The sequence below is a fragment of the Diadema antillarum genome, unplaced genomic scaffold (assembly GCF_040938485.1).
Source record: "Diadema antillarum isolate AM-2024a unplaced genomic scaffold, OU_Dant_1.0 seq00000175_RagTag, whole genome shotgun sequence".
In the NCBI taxonomy this organism is placed as follows: domain Eukaryota; kingdom Metazoa; phylum Echinodermata; class Echinoidea; order Diadematoida; family Diadematidae; genus Diadema; species Diadema antillarum.
The window spans coordinates 476,461-498,819 of NW_027271243.1; the positions used below are offsets into that span (position 1 = coordinate 476,461).

At 36.7% G+C, this 22,359-nt stretch overlaps 1 protein-coding gene across 1 annotated transcript; it reads left to right on the forward strand.

Annotated features, from left to right (window-relative positions):
- Window positions 1-5,311: 5,311 nt before the first annotated feature.
- On the forward strand, window positions 5,312-21,109 carry LOC139728359 (uncharacterized). The gene is made up of 6 exons (XM_071639305.1): window positions 5,312-5,408; window positions 8,634-8,756; window positions 11,258-11,629; window positions 13,723-13,842; window positions 19,721-19,870; window positions 21,006-21,109. Exons 1-6 carry the CDS (start codon window positions 5,312-5,314, stop codon window positions 21,107-21,109), a joined length of 966 nt encoding a protein of 321 aa, XP_071495406.1.
- The last annotated feature ends 1,250 nt before the right edge of the window (window positions 21,110-22,359 follow it).

Here is a 22,359-nt window from a genome sequence, read left to right on the forward strand (position 1 = left end):
GAGAACGTTGTTTACGTACCCATACAAGAACCGCCCATACAGTATGCAGACGTTAAGCATTATTAGGTCATGAAATGAAACTCAGTGCTCGGCATCTCATATCTTGCCGGTTAGTGAACCCAATAACCTTCTTTATGCGGATAATAACATGATGCATTCGTGCTAACGACTTCATACAACCAAGCACTTTTAAACAAGTGATCTCCATACTTATATGAAAATACATGGACACACATTATAAAATGGGTTCAAAAATGTAGCCAATAGGAAGCGCTGAAATGAGTCACGTGTGCTTTGGTTATTCTAGTCCCATTGCACTGCAAGTTAAATCATATTGCCGATCGTCTGTGCGCGCGGCGGCTCCTTTGAATTGCATGCATACGCGCTGTCAATCCTGTAAACAACTTCTAGTTCGGGCTGCCGGCCGGCCGGCCTTTCTTCCCTTGTGCATAACATGTGTGGCGTACGTACGTATACTCTTATACGTACAGTACAGTAGACCAAGCGTTGTGGGACCGGACGCGTACATGGAGTCACTTTGAAGGGCAAATCCAACGATTTAGCAGGTTAATTCTCACGCCGTTTTCAAAGTATGTTGTCTAGTAGGCCTATATGAGGAGTCTATATCAAGTCTTTAAGGTAAAGGGTGCATATTCTATGTAAAATAAGTAAGTTTTCATGCGGGAACTTAAGTGTCCGAAAACCAACCCCCCATCATACTTATATGTGCGGGATTTCCGAGTGCGACGTGCGTAAATGTTTGGGACGAACATCTTCGGACGTCTTGACCCACAAAGGTACGTGAAAAACGCTGAAAAATTCTGTTAGTTTTCGAATTTTCGACCCATTTTATAAAACAAATGATGCACAGGATTATTTCGTGGCGTTAGTGGAGATGCAGCTCTCGGGTATTTACAATGTAGTGCAACATGCACTCGGCTTCGCCTCGTGCATGTTTCACAATTGTGACACTGCACCTCAAAACAAACAAAAAGTCGCCAGACATGAATTTTTAGTTAAGACCATATTCTGAAAGAGCAGACTTTAAGCTTTAAAATGATGTAAAACTCAAATCAAATGGACTCTCCTAACCTATCTAAATATTGGAAAGAAAGCACAAACTCAGGAAAATTGTGAACTGAGAAAAGAGGCTCTGAAGTACAGTGTGTATTCAAGCGCTTAATCTTTACCAAATCGTGCTGGCTGTGCAATGAATGGGACAAAAAACAGGAAGTAAACCACCAGAGTAGCAACAATGAAGGGATTATCAGATTAAATTGAAATTAAGCATGCCTCATTAACACATTCTGTCCATAATCAACGCCAACTTTCAAAGCAGTAGCACTATCCTTTAAAAAGTTATTAGAGTTGAAAGCGAAGAGTGTGGACAAGGTTTTTCAGAAATGAAAAAGGGATTCTAAAGACACACCTAATCACACTATTCTACCAAAAATGTTCGAGATAAACTGCTAAAAAAAACACACTTTCCTGCCCGTTTTATGATACCAAATTTTAGCATAATGTAAAAGAAGACCCGCTCTTTCAGAAAATATGAAAAAGTCAAGTTCGGCTAGGTTGACCCATTTCACTTATTTTCAGTCCTCACGCAAAATCAGTGTGTACGACTTTATGTTCGTTTTGAGGTGCACGGTCACAATTGTAAATACCCTCGAGTGCGCTATACGCCTCCACTAACGCACTCTATCCTGTGCATCATTTGTATACTAACAGAACTCTTAAGTGCAATACATGAATCCATTATCTTGTATGAGATAGAAACCATTGCGATATTTGGCATACCTTGAGAAAGAAACAGGAGGAAGATAACTGATAAACACAGGTAAGCATCAATTGAAGAATCAACGGTAATATATATATATATATATATATATATATGGTGATTTTATGTAGATTCCTCGTATTTCACATGTTTATTTGTCTTAAATGTTGTATTTGGACAATTCACCCATGCAATTTTGTTTTGTTGTGTTTATGGTTTATTTGTTGAAACGTGAAATATGGAACAATAAAAATAAACAAACAAACAAGTATCATATGCATATATAACATTTCTTTGGAAGTGTTAATGCAGTAAAGATAAGTTTACGCTGATGATTTTTTTTCCATTTGAATTAGATAATCCTCAATTTACGCTGATGAATGAAATGATTCTACTCATCGTAGCCGCAGACAAAATCTCAGATAACATGCATGAAATATTACCAGTTATGAATTCAAGCGCCTCTGACAGTATGTGGATGGTTAAGCTTACTTTATGCATGAATTAATGACGTAATAGAACCACACAAAATCAACACATGACGTAGATTATTGTCGATAAAGATGTCTAGCAAGCATGCTAGCAAGCATGGAAGGTGGAAACTACCAATGTCCCTACCAATAAGCCTTTAACAATGATAATTTGATAACGTTTCGATATGATGTTCTTAAATGTATCTATCAAGTCAAAATAGAGCAAAACCATAAAGACAAAATGGAAATATCATTTCATAAATACTTGTGTCGATAGCTAAGTTTTATTATTATTATCATCATTATTATTCGCTACGCTTGCAAAGAGTAATGGGTAACGGCCTATGTAAAGCATTCGCTCTTTAACATTTTGTTCACAGCCATTACGGGAGAGAGATAGAGAGCAATATATATATATATATATATATATATATATATATATATGTATATGTATATATATATATATATATATATATATATATGTATATTATGCAGGAGAATATGCGTCCAAAATGTTCTTGGCAACATGCCAATCTCAAATCAATAAGAGTGATAGGAGTAGAGAGAAATTCGGATTGGGGTTGTCTAGGTCAATGCTTTGGAGGGAGAGAGGAAAGGGATAATATATTGACAAACGACGGTGCTCCCACAAATTGGCGGAAGAAATGAATAATGCAAAAGAAGGGTGAAGGTGGACAGCAGCCAAGTTGATAAACGAATAGATATATACATACATACATATGTATTGTAATATATATATATATATATATATATATATATGAATTGATAAAAATAGATAGGAAGGCAATAGATGAATAAATCAACACATAAAGAAACGAATTGAAGGGTATTATTGGTTGGTCATGATGTAATCGACAACAATGATCTAGTGAGTCTTTTCTAGCTTGTTCAAGTGGCAAGACCAGATTTCAAATTTCACTTTAAATTCATTTTCATATTTCTCAGTGAAAAATACATCAAATAACAAAATAAAATGGTACATGAAATGCAGACCAGAAGAACAATGTAATATTGCAAAACATATAGAACATTGTTGTTAATCTATAAAGGTTTGTTTCTAAGAATAAATGCTAAAGAAATATGATGGAACCCACTTAAAAGCAAGCTTGGTGCACTTAAACACAAGATTGTAGATTTCACATTTGCCAGAGATTTGCAAGATTGCAAGGTTGCAGATCTACAAGAAGCAGGATTTGTAGTACAGCGCAAATATGATATTTGACTAGGGTTCCCCCCCCCCCCCCCTTTGAAACATATTTAGTGTGCAGAGAAAGCCAGACAGGACATACGAGATTACAATATATAGCGATCGGGAAAAAAAAAATTAAAAGAGCACATTCCATTTCAAACACCGTCGAATACTTCTAGTTGTAAGCATCATAATTGCTGTCTGGTTGCAGTCTTTGGATTGATACCTTTTGATGCCTATTACGCCTTTTAAAGGTCCTGTTTACCTTTGGGAGTAGTGATTTTGAAAATGTTCAAGATATCACATTTGATGAATAAGTGTCGATCAGTTGTGTCAAAAAACATACATTTCATTTTGCAATAAAGCCTAAATGGAGATATAGCTATTTTTCTAGATAAACCACAACTGTATACGGTTTAGTCTGTAAACATTTTTAAATAAGTATTGTTCACATTTTTTATATTAAAATAGCGATTGTACTGGTTCAAATGTTTACACTGTTACTTCTATCTCAAACTCACATTTTAGAACTTTTTTGAAGCGCTAATGCTGGGTTTTTATTTCATCTGCAAATGGTATATTATGCCTCTAAGGGCATCAACATTTCAGAGCTACTTGTGGGTGTAACTCCTTTTGATGGATGTCATCATTAGATAAACATGTAATGTGGATATGCATGTAAATGATTATGTTAACGTGTATGAAAATATTATGTAAACATAGCTATATGTTGTCTAAACATGCATAAGGGTATAATGCTTTACTTTTAAGCTTCCCTCCATTATCAACAACTTCAACATAAGATACATGCATCTAGACCTCACAACATAAATTATTTTCTGTTCATATCATATTTCGATAAACGTCGAATATGTAACTTGGGTTTTTCTTTGGCTTGATATGTTTTGTACACTGATACTGTTCATTTTTTTGAAAATGAATACAGATAAATGAAATAAACAAAATGACATAATTACGTCACTGCTCAAGCATTTTCCCGCCTGAAAGTTGAGGAGATGGTATGAAAGAATTGATATGCTGTATACCGTTGCCTCATTATAAACTGTTGTTCTATTATAGAATCATAAAACTATTAGAATTAGTATATTATCTAAATTTCACACGGCATATTACAGCTACGGCAGTACGTAGTTGCTCAAGCTCTATGTGTGATAGAACTCTTGAAGGTGAATGTCTGACCAGCTCACGTTTTTTTTTTCAAAGTTGTTTCTCAAAGTCTTACTTTGTAGCTTCTTTCTGCGAACTTTTGGATTTTTCAAGGCTGTATATTATGTTCTTTGAATAAAGGATAGGTCACGTTGATACCGTGCTTCCGTATCATTCAAAGTGCAATCATATGCCATAATGAGACATATGGCACGGTCGTTTAGAATCTATTCAAATCATGAGGTATCTAAGACCAAGTGAAGGTCATGAAAAGATATTCTGATACGACTAAAGCATACATAATGCTCAAATTCCTCGTAGGCAACAAATTGACAGCGGATATCGTCTAACGCCACGAATTTTCTCACAAGTGTGGGTTATTGTTCACATTGCCATTACTATTATCTTCGGAATTTTCGTTGTTATTTGTCGTATCCCTATCTACGTCAACGCAACACAGCCAATCACATGGAGGGGTATGCGCACGCGCAGATTATTTACAATCAAAGTACATATTTAACTGGTTGGCGTACCATCTCTGATTGTACTTTTGCCACATACCACCGGAGAAAACAGCGTGTACTGTCCTTGAAGTAGCTTTGCATTTTGCCTGCGTCTGGAAAACTGAAGGATCTTGTCACCGAAAATCAGGATATACATTTTTCTTAAGAAATATCCAAGATGAATGCCGGTATCTCTGTTTGTGTGTCGGTCTTGCTTCTTTTGGCGTGTGCGTCAAAGATTTCGGCTGTCCGCGGTAACCGCAGGGGTCAGAGAGGTAAGACAGAACATTCATATTCCTGGTAACTGTGTGTTGATAACGTAATTCCACTCAATACAGCCTTTGTGATTTTAAACATCGGTCATCATGGTTGGGTTCAATTCAATTCAGTTCTATTCAAATGATTTTATTTCCATATAAAGTAATACAAAACAATATACATAACGCTTACATGAGTACATAATATTTGAAGATACTTTGAATCACATAAGTTTCAACAAAACATGGATACAATGTTATAATAATATCAACTTTGGCTTTTAGATAGATAAACAAGTAAGCACTTGTACAAGTTCCATGTACAAGTACAGTCATTGGATTATCTGGGGAAAAAATAGAATATTGATGGTTCATGTTTTTTGACTCGCTTGTGAGCTATGTTAACGTGGCCTATTATATTATGCAATAAATCTGGGAACAGGAGTTATGACGTATCATGCAACCATCAAGTGTATGCTATAACTTTTGGTATCATGTTTTGATAGGTACAACTATTGTGGTAGTGATACTATATATTTTTCCAAAGGTCAAGAAACTAATGGCGAGAGGACTTATTTTGAATGACGAGACATGTTTCTTGAAAAAAATCGCGAGTGACTGTGCACGAATTGATCTGTGAAGTTTGAAATATGGAATATTGAATAAGAAATAATGGCCCCGGGAATTACGCATTTTCACGTTATCGAAAATTATATATATATTAGTGTATGCATTAAAGGGGATTGCTAGTAACTGATCAGTGGGAATCAGTGGGAATGCTGGGGGATGATTGTTCCCATTCTTGTGGGATTCATTTAAGAGTACATTATATATCTATTGTTGTGTGCAAATCATTTGCTTCAGAACTGTCTCATATTCAAGTAATGTGCAATCTAATGCCCCGTCACTGTACAGGCATGCTAACGTGGAAACATTCAACTGAATCATCCTTAAAATTGTATGAAAAATATGTCAATAATAATGACACTACTGTTACAGCACTGTGTAGATGTTGTATTTCCCATAATCCAAAGCTGACATGGCTGAAGGCCGGGGATATCCCATGGAACCAACTTATAAAAAGAAAATCCAAATAACAAATACCACCACAAAAAAAAAAAATACGAAACAGATTTAGAATAGAAATTATGTTTGCAGTATAGTAGAATCATGATACTTTTGTCCTTGATCTTGAAATGATGTTTGCGTGTCCAGCTAAAACGAGTTTTTTTTTTTCAGATCAAGAGTAATTACACCAAACTTGAATACGAAATTACAAATTCATCCTTTCATTTTCCATGTCAAGGCATGATAACAGCCACAAAATCAAAAACATTGTTTTTTTCATGCTGTACTTCGTAAATGGTTGGACAGACAAAAAAAAAAAACCGTTGCTTGCTCGAAATGATCCCTAATAAACAAACTTTGTAACATTTCAGCAGGGGCAATGATCAGAGAAATTCACGTGATGAAATAGATGTGGAAGATACAATGAAAACAGAAAAAAGAGACAGAGGAGGAAACATTGCATAATCATACATGAAACTCCATGTGCTCTTCATAAAAAAAGATGAAGAGTTTCTTTTAAATAAAGCATTTTAAACTGATTTCAAGTCTTATGGCTTTCATTGGTGGTAGAAGGTCAATACTAAAAATTATAGTAAAATATGGACAGATTGTGTTTTTGAAATCGGGTTTAATGGGGTATGGATATTTTGAGCATCCCTAATATTGAATTATGAAAGGAGCAATTCAGGGTGACATGATAATGAAATGCTCCAGGAATACTATTGCTACACAACTTCAATGTAAAAGCCACACTTTAAATGGCAGTAAATTCTGATCAAGTAAAGGTTTCATCATAAGAAATCAGGACGTGCTTGGTGAATATGAAGAGTTGGTTATCAAACGAATACTAAGTTTCTGTAATTTTTGAATGCGACCAATAGTTTGTTTTCCAGTGAAACCCCCAAGCGATAGTGAAATCTTTCATGTGAGATGGAAACAATTGAATGATATAGCACTTTTATTGTCATAAACCCTGTGAGGAGCACCGATACTTAGATATGGTGACATAAGATTTACATGGGGTTCCAATATAATCAACCATTTATGAAAACACCTACAAGTTAGATATCATGAAATCGTTTCATGTTCTTATCTCTGTAGATTATATCTGGTATTCAAATTATAATCAATTAATTTTTGTTCCAAATAATTTCAAATTGGTTTCATCAACATTCCATATCAATTTATTCGCTAACAATGTCTGATTTCAAGCAAAAGTCATGAATCGATACCTGGAGATATGAACAATCTCGATTGCTGGAATCTATGCTGGGTGTTTCAAAGATGAGCACATAGTGATGTGTGTTAAACTTATCATGATGACTGTCTGTGTCTGGTTTTGTGAATAATATGTATAACTTTATCAATATCAATTTCTCAGGAGTGGTGAGGAGTTGTATTTCTTTAGCCCAATAGAGACACCTATGATTCATTGATTGCGACCCGATGTAAAGCCTAATGGCACGATTTCATATTATGTAAAGTTCACTGTTCAAGAGATTGTTAAATATAAATTGTTTAAAACAATAAATGTAATACTTCAGTGTTTGGAGTACCTGGTATGTCTTGGGGCTGGTCTGATGCAAAGATGTTTTGTTTTGTAGTTCTTGCGCAGGTGAAAACGCATATGTTAGAAACAATTTGAATAAGTACCATTTGCAAGCGTAAATATATTATTGCTGTCAATACCAACACTTCATTAATTTAAAGAACACACAATTATTCTGCCACCTGCCATGGAATTTGTCGAGTGATTTTGATTACTGAAAATCAAAATTGCTTGAAAAAGGGCAGGATGTCCGAAAAAATGCGTATTCTTCAAATAAAATGTTATATATATATATATATATATATATATATATATGTGTGTGTGTGTGTGTGTATACATATGTACATATGTATGTGTGTGTAGTATTAGTAGTAGTAGTACAATGTAGTAGTAGTAGTAGTAGTTGTAGTAGTAGTAGTAGTAGTAGTAGTTGTAGCAGCAGTATAGTAGAAGTATAGTAGTGGTATTGATACATACATAATTATGCAAGTGCATTTCTCTTTGTGCTTTTTTGGTCGAATGTACAATGTATTTGCGTGTGTGTGTGTATGTGTGTGTGTGTGTACACACGACTTTACTACAGTCTTTAATGTTTAATTTGCTTTTCATAATCCCGCACAACACAGACTGTCTGAAATGTAAACCCGATGGCGCCTGTCTCGGGGAGCAGTTGATCTGTGACTTCACCCAGAACTGCCCCGATGGCTCTGACGAGGCGGAAGACATCTGCCAGCACTCCAACTTTGGATGTAAGTGTATACCTGTATTGATATATTTCCCCTTTCTCTCCCTCTCTTTCATTCTCACTACCTTTAACCCTCTCTCTCTCTCTCTCTCTCTCTCTTCCCACTTTGCTCGCCTAACTGTTTCTATTTGGATTCCTTCCCCCGCAATTACAGTTCATATCTATCATTCCCAGCGCTAAAGATCATATCTTTCGCGTTTTTTCTTCTTTTCTCCCCCCCCCCCCCCGTCTCTCTTTCTCTCTCTCTGTTTGAATTGTAAATCGGGCTTTTCTCAAATGTCTACTGCCTTCGCGGGCTAAGTATAACACTTGTCGCGGTATCTCTCTCTCTCTCTCTCTCTCTTTCTGACCCGCTCGCTGCCTGTACTCGTTGATAACTCCCGCCTTTGCGAAAGCGGATCTTGTGTTTGTGAGTGTTGTAGATTGTGTGTGTGTGTTTGGGGAGGGGGTCGTAGGTTGATGAGTGTATGTATCTATTTCCGTCTGAAAGCACAGAGATAGTATCGGTATACTTTAAGTTCTGATTTTAAAACGTTTTTGCCTGTGAATTGATAGTTCTTTGGTAACATCTGTACATGTGAAACGTGCCTTTTTTATAATAATAGCGTTGCCCGAATAATTTTCAAAAAGAGAGTAAGAATCACTTCAGAAATAGTATGTCGATATTGTCGCAGTTCTTGTTCCTTTTTTTCAGCGTTCCATAAACTGAAAATTAAGTGTGTGTGTATAACGGAGATGCTTTGGTCTGTCTCAACGACTTCCTCTCACTCTCTCTACACCTTTTCTTTTTTTTTTTTAATTTCTCACTCTCATTGTTGTATCATCCTAACCCTCTTTTTCTTCTGTCAGCTACTAATAGTGATGTTTCCACTGAAAAATTAATAGTGTCCTACCTCTCATGCTATGAATTTTATGCATATTTTTTTTCTTACTGGGTCAAAAACACTGTCTTTTTTAGCCACACAAACTCTTACACACAGACACGCACACACACACACACACACACACTAACAAACAAGTTGTAATCGACATTGATTCCCGGCGGAGAGAGAAAATGGTTAAGGGGGAAAAACCAAGTTCCCTTGCCTCACCACTTGTCCTGCAATAATATGTGTATTCCTAAAATCACTTTAGTCGAAAGGGAGAAAATAAGACGTGCTTTCTGTTCAGCCCATGGACAGGGGGAAAGAGCAGAACTTATGCCTTCAGGGTTCAATGCACTTACCCGAAGCCTACCTGTGTTCTTAATGGCCCCCTGGGGTGCTGAGATCGAAGAGAAGGGGTAAGCTGGGGTTCGGATGGGCTGAGTTGGGGTGGGAAAACACTGTGTAATCTTTACAAAAATGTATATTGACTTTCTAAGGGTAGAACTGTGCTGCCTTATTTCTTCTTTTTCTTGTTCTTTTTTTTTCGACCTACTTTTGATTCGTTGGCTTTGTTTTCCTTGTACTGAGTTTGGTTTTCCTAACAAGAATAAGAGATAGGCTTCCTTTCTTGTCATGTATTTGGTTCATACTGCCGGTCAAACCGCCGCTGCGCTGTTGACACTTTTTTTTTCACAACCGAGTGTGTATTTTAAACCATAATCTTCTATGAAGTTATTATGATTATTGAGTAAATAATGGTCTTTATTCTCGTGAAATTTATTGTTTTATCCTTGACCAGTTTATCTCACATTGATGCTTTATGGGGCAGCGTCAGTTGGATAATGTGACAGAATTTCCTACTCTCGCGCTATCGCCACGAGATACTTGTCAATTTTGGCCAGCTTGTAAAACATTTTTTTTTTTACATTGTTACAGCTTTGTTGACGAGTTTGAAAACTTTGCCCTAATTATTGAATTATTTCTGCAAGTTGATAATTGGATAGGTGTTCTTGTTGTTGATGTTTTGTTCTTTAACAATGATTGGAGTTATCTGTCAAGTTTTGTCTCCCTTCGATATGAAGATCGTTGTAAATTAAGAAACAATTCCTTCGTGTGCTGTCATCATTCATTTTTTTTTAAGACCGTCACAGTGGTCCCCCTCTGTTTCACTCTCTGGGTTTTTTTTTTCTATTTTCTCTTTTTCTGTCCTTTAACTCTCTCTCTCTCTCACCGGCATACTTACCTTGATGAGCAACACTAGACTTTTCCTTCTCCATTTCATTGATGATGTTTTGTTGGTGTGTTTTTTCTTTCATTTCTCCGTTTGAATAATATCGTGTAGAAAAACAAATGTTTAACTTCAGGAATGACACATAAACAAGATGAAAAGTTGGATTCAAACCATCATTTGTTTTCCAAACTGGAATGAATAACAATTAATATGAAGGCAAAATATGACATTGATGACAAGTATAATAATATACCAAAATGCGCATTTTACAGATTAAGTCCTTGAAAGATAGAGTGGTATTACACATATATTCGGCTATTCCTTTATCATTTTGTTCTGTTGCCATCATAAACATGATTTCTTATAATCTTAACTATTTTGGTAATCATTCCGTAATTCGCTCCCTAGTAACGTACACCATGAGCATCGATGACCCGATTATCGTCCACGCCGCCGACAATAACCCGGTGAAAGTGGCGAGCACCAACACCTGGTTTTCACTCTTCCGCTTCACGGCGGCTGCGGGAACGACTATCTTCTTCCGCTTCACCGACGTCTCGTTCACGTCGAACACGAAGTGGGCCACCTCGTCGTACATCATCACCGGATCCGGTTCGGACCCTACGGAAGACTCCTCCCAGACCGCCAGAATCTCCCCGACTTCCTCGCAGACGCCCAGCAACACTCATGCGTACACCACGCCCAACAACCTTGCCTACGTACTGGTGTCGCACCCGAAAGGGGAGAAGGTTGAGTTCTCTCTGCACGTCAGCGCCATAGGTGAGTGTGTGTGTTTGTGTGTGTGTGTGTGTGTGTGTGTGTGAGTTATGAAGCAGATATTGCTATATTGATTAGTGGTGGTCAGGTGATCAAGGTAGATTTTTTTTTTCTGAGATTTATGCAGAGCTTTTATATCACTTTTGTATACGTGGTTTGATTTGCCAAAAATAGATATATATCTCATTGTATGTTAAAAAAAAAAGTGAATCCGCAGCCCAAATGAGAACATCTGTTGTTATTTTTTTTCAAACTGATTTCATTGTGAAAATCAGCCTGATATTGAATAAAATTCAAATAAAGAATATCATAAAAAGTGTGTGCGTGTATATGTTTTACTTTGATTTTCTTGAGGCAATTTGTTTGGTGAGTGTGTGGTGGTGAACACGGGTAGGTTCGTTGTGTGAAGGGATGTTTCATGTGCGTTGGGTGGTAGTTGTGGTTTAGAGGGTTGTAAAGTATTGAAGGTAATGATGTGCTAGTTAGGATGATTAAGAAGGGAAATAATTTACTAAGTATTTTCTTTCGGTCTATGGAGCAAGTACACATGCACATATGATTATTTTGTTGTATATGAGAAAAAAAGATTGAAGAATTTCGTTAGCTTATTAAATTATGGTCAAAGTAATCTTAGTTTACTTCAGGCTTTCGTGAAATGCTATATTATCTTGTGTACATTTTTATACAATTTAGCAGATGTTGATGAGTTTAATCAAATTGATTAAGATTATATTAGGTGTTTTGTATCACTTTTGTATACTTGATAAGATTTTTGCATAAGATATTTCATCATATTTTATAAATTGTGATTTTCATAGCAGCACAAATTTTAAGAACAGCTTAGTTATGTTTCTTATTATTCGTTTCTGTAGGAACATGACGCTGATTTTGAATGAAATTTAATCAAAGAACATCATTAAACAGTGTCCGTTTGTCTTCCTGTCTGTCTGTCTTATCCAGAGCCATGATAAGGATATTAGTCCCTACGTAATGCTTTCGCCTATGTCCAGTAAACCTTTTGAAGAAATGCATACAAAATACGTGATTGCAAGTGGAATTATGTTTTACTGTATTTTCTGATTTTTTATATGCATTTGTTTCAATAATCGTTAGATTATTTCAGCTTATTGTAAATCTGGTGACTGAAATTTTAAAACTTTTTTTGAAAGAGCTTTTTTTTTACAAAAGTAAACAATTTTGACTTTGTGTTTTTACTTTATTCAAAGAAATTCAAGCTTTTGTGCGAAAAAAAGAACTTTTTCATGTTTTCATAGCTAACTATGAAAAAGGGAAAGCAAAATGAAAAAATCATGAAAAAAAACTTTCCGTGTGTCATTACAATTTGTTATATGAATGGAAGGTACTCGTCTCCCATTTATGTATTCACTTTACAAGAAATGTATACAAGCATTGTGATAAGAAAGAATAACAAAAAGAACATGGTGTTATACGCAAAAAAAAAAAAATTAAATGCGCCCTTTCATCTTTGGAAATAATTATGTCAAATTTCACGGCAATTCGTTTTTATGATGATTTTGTATCTTTTTTAACTTATCTTTTACTGCATTTTACTGCATACATTTACTGCATACCTATATGCCATATTTTCACTCAGTTTTTATTCTTTGGGTTCTTGTTTTTTGTTTTGTTTTTTTTTCACTTTTTCTCTTTATTCTCTTATTTCTTTTTCCCTTTGTACTTTAATATTTTAGCTTTCATATCGTCTCATCATTATTACTTTGTGTCCTATCTCCATTGATTGCATAGCAAATTTACACCGGTATTTTTTCATGGAACCTGCGCTTACAAGCTTTGCTTTTGCGGTTCCATCATATTTCACAAGTTATAGAGAATTAGTCTTATGTACATTATGAATGCTGACACACTTTCTGTTCATGTCCCGACGTATGACATGTTTTGTATCTTGCTTGGTTTGTATTTTTTTTTTTGGATGTATTTTGATGTCAAGTGAAATATGAAAATAAACGTGCTGGAACTGTTCACTGTGTCTCGAGTGCAAGACCAGTGCAGTTTCAGTTATTCAATTCAATTCAATTCAATTTTTGGTTTGATTTCTATGTCGTGAAATGCATCAGAATGTCCAACTGGCAAGTCACCCTGTCTCGGCTCGCCCCATTGCATTTCGGAACAAGACCGATGCAACAACCACGTGGACTGTTTGATGAGTCAGGAGGACGAAATCACCTGCCAAGGCGGTGAGTTAGTTTCAGTTTTTCTGACTTTAATTCGCCTTTCTTTCACTAGTCCGTCGTCTCTGAGATACGTCAATCCGAATAGCCTTGATACATGATCAATATTATGCTTGTTGAAAGCAATGGGTTTATCTTATTATTGTGTTTACAATAAGAATATTTTATTGGCTTGTATTATATACCACATGGGATTCTTTTCTTTGTCTGTATAAAGAAAACTTGTCGTAATAGAAATATATCTCTTAAGATTTTTTTTTTCTTTTGAAGAAGAAAATTATCAAATTGTAAGAAGCAAATGACACCATAAGAGGGAAAATTGGTGTGCAAAACAAATGGAAGGCTGAAAGACTGGATGAAGTGGAAAAAATGAGCTAGAAAAGCAGGTGTGAACCTTTAAATTACAAATCATCAGTCCTCGAGAAAAAAAGAAGAAAGCCGGCAAGCAATGACATAGTAATTATGCTTCCTTCGGATGGGGGGGGGGGGGGGGGGGGGAGTTGAAATTTATTGGGAGAATATGCAACGAATGTCATGTTAGTTGCATCAGTCATTCGTTAGTAACGAATGTACGTCAAAATCAACTTTCAAATTTCTGGCCTGATCTGTTTTGGTGTTTCTGCCTTCTTCTTGTTTTTTTCTTATATATTTCTGCAACCCCATAATTATACATACGACTGGAGCCCTGCATGCGTATACACGTGAAAGGCGGTCATAAGTCTTCATTTTACTTGACAGAAATTACGATCGAAAGATGAGGAGAAATTTTAAACGGATAATATATAGTGACATCTTCGCTCCTTATGGTCGGGAAAGGCAATTTACAACACTGAACAGAACGAAGCTAAGTTGAGCATTTCAATACATGGGACTTGTGTAACCAACGTCCCTCAGCAATGATAACCACTTAGTTATACAGTGTAATACGTTCTTACCGCTGTTATCATTATGCCCGACTCAAGCTTGAAGCCACAAAACACCATTGCTGCATATGTCCCTCTATACACAATGCATGACTGATTATGCTCCCAGGAAACCGCTTTTCCATCGCCATTGTGTAGAAGAGTGACAAGTATATTATTTATAACTTTCTCTATTTGTTTGGTTTTCTTCCTTTTTTCGGGGGGGGGGGAGGGATATAACGTCGAAAGAATAATTGCGGCTACATTTTCAAAATTATTTTATTCATGCGATTAGGATTTTGATATCACTATGATTAATATTGGGATGGCACCAGTTTAAGGCTCATTTGACATGAGTCCATTTTGAACCAGATAAGGGGGAAAAGCACTACGATTTGATAAAAAACTGCGAGCAGTCACATGCGGGGGCATTTTAATTGGAATGCCAGAGTGCGATCTTACAGCTTACCTTCTGAGACTGGTATTATAACAAACGCATTGTTCTTTGTCATTTTAGAAATGATTTTGTCAAAATTATTAAGGACTTTTGTTCTTGTTTTAAAGACACACGAAACTGTCCTGATTTCTTTCCGGTAATACATTTCAGTCTAATGAAGTATGAATTATAACAACTTTTTTCTTAGAGGATAAATGATGTATATATACAATTATATCTGTATGTTTCATATAAATAAAAACATATCCACATAATATAGGCCTATTGTGTTTTTATCCATATACATACGTTCAGACACACACACATACATAATGTTCCGGGGAAAAGAACAAAGCAGGTAACATCAATCAACGGTACCGCCTGTACGTCTACAAATCTAAGGATGAAATGAGTAGTAAGTAGTCTTCATCAGCATGTCACCATTTTTTTTTCAAAGGAGAACGCATAAATCCCCCAAAGCTGTATACCCAAACCCTTCTCATAAGCGATATATCCTTGGGGTATAAACGAGTACCCTTAAGGCAAACGTGTATCCATTATCGACACAAACCAGAGCTGAAAGGTCCTTCGCACCCTCACAGATTACCTTGTATTATGCGGCCAAGAGGCGACAAAAGGCTCTCACACCATGTCGACCTTTGCTATACGGCAGCTCAGGCGATACCAATAAATACATTGGTAGACAAGAGTGCTACTCTCTATTTAACGCATTGGTGTACACGAGTGCCACTTTCTAACATGATGTAGCTCTAGCACCGTACCCTTTTTGAGAATTTTGACAGTGTAATCCCTTACTATTTAATTCGGACTTGAAACCTCGTCATTCGGTGAGGATGAAACCTTCGGGAAACCCCTTTGACAATGAAAGTGGGTCGGGCAGGATTCGAGAAAAGAGAGCGCAGCGGAACAGATCCAATACATGTGCTAGTAATTTGGATCCATATAGATTGGAAGAAGCATTTAAAAGCTGCATTTCTAGTGCCGATAAAACCTGGGTCGAATAAACAGGAACATATCGTTTTCTATCATTGACCCTCTATGTGACTCATCTATTTGCCGTCCGTAGCTTTGTGTGTAAAGTCTGTGCACAAATTTGACTCATTGTAATGAAAAATGGTTAATAACGTTCTGTCATGTCATATCATAATTTAGTGCACAAACTCTGTTGAAATGTGCCGAGATTTCGTGCGTATTTTCCTGACTAAAAATATGTAGCACAAAAGGAACACTCTCTATAAGTGTACCTTTATTACGAACAGCAAATTTGACACATTTCTTTCGCTTTTTTTTCTGTCATTTCATAAAAGAGAAAATAATTACTATGATAGATGATGAGGGCGGATGATAATCTATTATAGTTTGAAAAGTACAATTACTCTCTTTTCAATCGCTAATAGACGCTCTACTGAAAGACCCCTGCCTCGTGTATGATTCGGAATGTGCATCTTATCATTCGAAGCAAAAACCTTAATAAAAAAATAATCAAAAAAAAAAAACAGCGACAACAACAAAAGAAGAAATGATATAGTATGCCCCATTAACTCGAATCGATCCCCCCCCCCCCCCACACACACACACACACACTGCGAACGTCTGCTCCATACCTGGCGTTATCTGTTCGCTGACTGGAAGAGTCACCGTTGGTTTCGAAACCGGGCTTCTTTGTCAATTTCCTCTCAGCTCCTATCAATGAGCCTACAGCTTCGCGATTAATCTTCCCCCTTCAATCGGCCAATCACCACCACCACCACCACCGGCCACATATCTCAGGAAAACAAGTGGTACCCAAGGTAGTTCCGGAATCCTTACCGATCAGTCGCATAATAATGTGTCTATGATTGCTCCAGCAGACCTGCTTTTAAAGCCGAACTATTAAAGAGGAAATCAAACATTTTCGCCAGAAGAAAACAAAAAGCATATTCATAATCACAATTGCGGCCCATCGTATCGTCATGCTTGTCAGGATTTTCGTTCGCGTCTTACTACACACATAAGCATACCAGTATATTAAAGGGTGTATACAGTATAGTTTCGGTTGAGATGGGGACTTATATCTTAACTCTTTTTTTTTTCCTCATGATAATCGGAAACCACTCATTGAACTATTAGACAGAACACAATTCCTAGATGAATTAAAAGTTTATTTGATGGGATATAAATCAACAACGTAAAACAAAGTCGTTTTAATAAAACGTTGGACCAATCCGCCGTTATCAGGATCTCTTTGTTTTTGGAAATGTCAGCCATTTCAAAACCGATTTTCATAAGATAAACTTTTATTTCCTTTCAGAATTGAATGCTCTTTAATATGTCATATAAGTGGTTTTTAATTAGTTTTCTGATTTGGTTTCTCGCAAAAGTTTAACCTGAATTTCCATCTCAACCAAAACTATTCAACTATACGACACTTTACACACATTTACACATTCAAATGCTCATTAGTATTCAAACATAATCAGAAACATCATTCATATCCACATATACACTTTTTTTTTTCAATTCCTTATTCGAATTCCGTCCAGTGCCACAAAACTCACATTCACAAAAACAAAACAAAACATTTCAGTAAGACATAGTGCATTACACGCAAACATTTTACAGAATATGTCAGTCTTACATTATGACTCATTTCACCAAAAACGAAATCTGTTTTTTTCAAACACACATCCATACATGCACGGGTACATACACACACACATGTATGCATTATACTGTTCAAACCAAGGAGGTACTAGGCTCTCTCGCCAAAACACCACCCTGTTCGGACTAAATCTATTCTGATACTTTAATATGGCCCATTGTGGCTACTAGTACATGTAATTACCTACTCTAGTTATGTGTAACCTAATCTCTTATAAACATTGTCATGATTGTTGCTACTCCATTTTGAATCATTGACTTTCAGTGCAGTGACACGTTCTCTGCCTCGCTATCTCTCTATGTATTTGTCTATCCCCTACACTCATTTCTCTTTTAATTTGTTATATACGTGTATGCAGTGGCGGATCCAGGGAGGACCGCACCGGGCGCACCGCCCCCCCCCCCTCTTTATTTTTATTTTTTTGTTGAAGCAAAAGATATAAAAAGAAAAAAATGGGGGAGGGGTGCGTGTCCCCCCCCCCCCTTAATGTTGTAAACGCGCCCCCTCTTAACGGAATTCCTGGATCCGTCCCTGTATGTGTGTGTGTGTGTGTGTGTGTGTGTGCGTGTGTGTGTGTGCGTGGGTGTGTGTGTGGGTGTGCGTGTATAATATAAACATTGTATGATAATCTATATACATTTATATACAATGATATAATATAATATGTATACATATACGTTTATAAGACAAGGGAGAAATGCAGAAAATACATACTCTCTTTCTCTCTCCCATTATACATACAACATGTTTAGATGAAGAAAAAAAAACTATTACTACTATTTCATACGCCTATATGATGATTTGAATACCCATAGGTTATATATGACATAAATCTACGAATATGAATAACGACTATATCTTCGTAATAATTCATTATCTCCATCATGCCTTTTTTACATTAATAATACATTATGAGTTGATAGAACCCAGACTGGGCCTTTGAGAAATTGACAAGGATTTTTCTATTGACCAGTGTAGGGACTGAGGGCTATGCCTATCTTGGAAGATGACAAAATTTGCAATCACAGCGTCCTTAGTGCCTTATTAATATTTTTTTAGGATAATGCGATTTCGTAGAATATAACGCAGTATACTGCAGCAGAGCCCAACGCCAGCGATTCCTGCAATATTGTCACGCGAGTAGCCATTTGGTAATGCGCCCGTCTTCATCACATTTGATAATTGGGCACAACTTTAAGCGGTTTTCATTAATGCACGCATGCTTGCTTCGGCAAACAAGAACATTCAATTCCTTTTAATAAAGTAGGGCAGAAGCCTTGCGTGAATTGAATAACACCATGGCAACTGCTAATTAATTATTATCCTGACGCTGTAGTGGTGTGTTACTCTCTACTGCCCTCTATGTCAGCAAATCGGTAACTTTTTTGGATTGGTCGTGTTGTCAAAAACATGCGTAATTAACACTACGGGGTATTTAGATTTTTTGTATTTCTACAAGTGAGAGAATGAGTATCCAAAAGTTATATGATGTTTATAGGATCACTCATATATATATATATTTTTCTATTGTTTAAATAGTACATGATCTTGACTGCAGCATTTTCAAAAATAGGCACCGCAACTGCATATAGGCCTACTAGCCTACTTGCAGGTTTATGGTATTTTTTACTTTGGCTATGAAGGCCCAGCCAAATATGGCTATACCATGGAGAGTAATATATTCGCTATATAGGATGGTGAGAAAGAGCACCAAAATATATTATTAGAAACACTGGTGTTCAAGCTGGGGTGAGTATCCGTGTTAGAACTGTAACGAAATGATGAATGTCACGTTGTACCTATGCAACCCATAAACAATTCCGCATATGATAACTTACCTTGCATAGTATATTCGTATGTTTGTTTGTTTCCTTTACATGATAGAGGGTGAAGCTACGTTGGATCATGCACAAGACAACGCCGAGCTCCCCGCCTGCTTCCCGTGTGTGAGCGACGATTTCGGCTGCGTCGAGCCGCAGTGGGTGTGCGACGGAGCGGCGGACTGCAACGATGGAGCAGACGAGCAGAATTGTCGTGAGTCATCGACCTCCGCCCCCCCCCCCCCTCTCTCTCTCTCTCTCTCTCTCCCTCTCTCTTTCTCGCTCTTTCACATGCACACACACACACAATTTATCCACCATTCTGTCTATTCACGCTGACGAGATACAAGTGATTGGACTTGCATCTATATCCAAAACTTTGAATTTTTGCCAGTTAGGAACATAGCATATTTTCATTTAACAGTGCGATCGATGTGCATCGCGATCTAGATTCAAAGAAATCTTGCGATCATTTCGGAATTAAAACGATAATTTACAACGCGGTGAGTGTGTGCACTCTGGAGAAAATAATATCGAGATTTTTTATACCTTCATTCAAAACGACACATGAATACTAGGACAAGGGTCACCATTCTGTTAGATTTCAAGCATGGGCAGTTTGGTCGACAAATTAATTGCTGTTGGCTGCAATTAGCAGGTATCTCTGTCCGTCAGAATGGGAGGAAAAAACAAATACGTATTTGGATCTCGTTCGACATCCCGCTATTTTGTCTGCGTAAAATGATATTTATCCATCTTTCTATCCATCTAGCATCCATCTATCCACACCTACTTATCTTTCCATCTGTCAATTATTGGTCTAGCTGTCTTTGTCTCTGGTGACACCTTCGCTTGACAGCAAACACTTCTGGTATTCTTTTTCTTCTGCTTTCGATGGTCTTGGTAATTGTCTAAGGACAAACAACACCACCTTTTCAACATAAAGAAGTAGCAAAGTCGTTTATCACTTTGGTTGTACATTTCAAACTTTCCGGTAGTGCAAAAAGGTAAAATGTATGTTTTATGTGATAATATTCTATCTATTTCTTGTTTGCATATAAGTCACATAACATTAAAGTTTGTTCTAAGTCCATGGAAGAGATAGTACTGCACAATCACATCTTTAATATGGTTAACACGCACGCACGTACACACACATACACACGCTCAATGACACACACTACTCACTACAAGCGTGTACATATTGTACTCTAAGAGATTTTTCTCCTCTCCACCACAATCGTTGTAAGCTCTTTGCATATACTTGAAGTACGCTTGTCAGGACTGTGTGACAGTTGAGCCTGCTTTCAATTGTTTGCTATTCTCTGTTTCCTTGTTCTTTGATGCAGCCTGCGATGGTTTCACGTGCAGTGACAACAAGTGCATCCCGTACGGCTTCAAGTGCGATGGTGTCATCGACTGCTCCAATGACGAGGCCAACTGTCCTGCCTAAAGAACTCAAGATGGCGCTAGAGTGTTTTGACGTCGTTCTAAGATGTGACTTGTATGTTTCGCTATAATATGATGATACTCATTGTGTTACAAATGTTTCATACGTCTCAGAAAATACAAGCATATTCTCGCAGAAAAAAAAAGAGAAACGAAACATTTAATGATAGAAAAGATAAAGTGTCAGCTACAGGATGGAGAGATGAACAGATTTTAAGGTAGGTCTAAAGAAAGGATAATACCAGTGCGTCACTATGATTATCTAAGTGTTTACCACTTGATGGTGCACTACGCGAATTTATCGAGCTCCATATGAAAACAAAACATACATCGATTATAAAAGAATATGCAAGGAAATCGAACAGAAAAATTAGTTGATACAAACAATACATCAACATGTCAAAAACCTTCAAACCGTTACGGTACTAAGCAGGAAACATTTGTAACACAATGTTTCCTTCAATATCTAGAAAGAAAAGAATACATTTATCATCTATTCATAGAACTTTGATGTGATATATTTGTACTGAATGATACCCTGTGAGCAATATAAAATTGTGTCATGAAAGAAAGATGTGTCCGTAGTCTCACCATACTGTAGGCACACTGAAATTATATATCTTACAGACTCTGCTCTTCCCGCTATATCTATGTATTGCGATATCTCTCACGAGATAATAATACTTCATACCATGCACGTGTAATTCGTCTCCCTCGTATCATCGTGCAATTCCGTAGCTGTTTTCTACCGATGATACTCAGTATGTCTTATAACTGAAAACTAACATTCATCCTCTATCACTGATGTTCTGGCCCTTGTATACTTTTGTGAAATGTCGTGTGAAATGTCTTTTCCCGTAATTTGCTGCATAGATGTAACTGTTATCGATGTTGACCAAACGACGGAGAACTGGTAATAAATACATAGTTGTCTACAGAGTGAACAGCTTTGCTCATTTCTATTTTCATTATCTTTTTTGCTCAGTATAGTATTTTAAACACGACGATAATAAGTACAGGTTACCGTTTTGAAAGTAAATGAATTAATATACACACTGATAGATGCAATATGACGTATGACGTTTCATATTAATGGTGCGAAAAGAAATACAAATTGAAAATGACTATGCAATAGAACAAACCTCACTATCTTTAGTGTGAAAAAGTAATTGAAGAGCAACTAATATTGTATATTAGAGAGAGAGAGAGATAAAGAGAAAGAAAGAGAGAGGAGAGATAGAAGTGGAGAGAGAG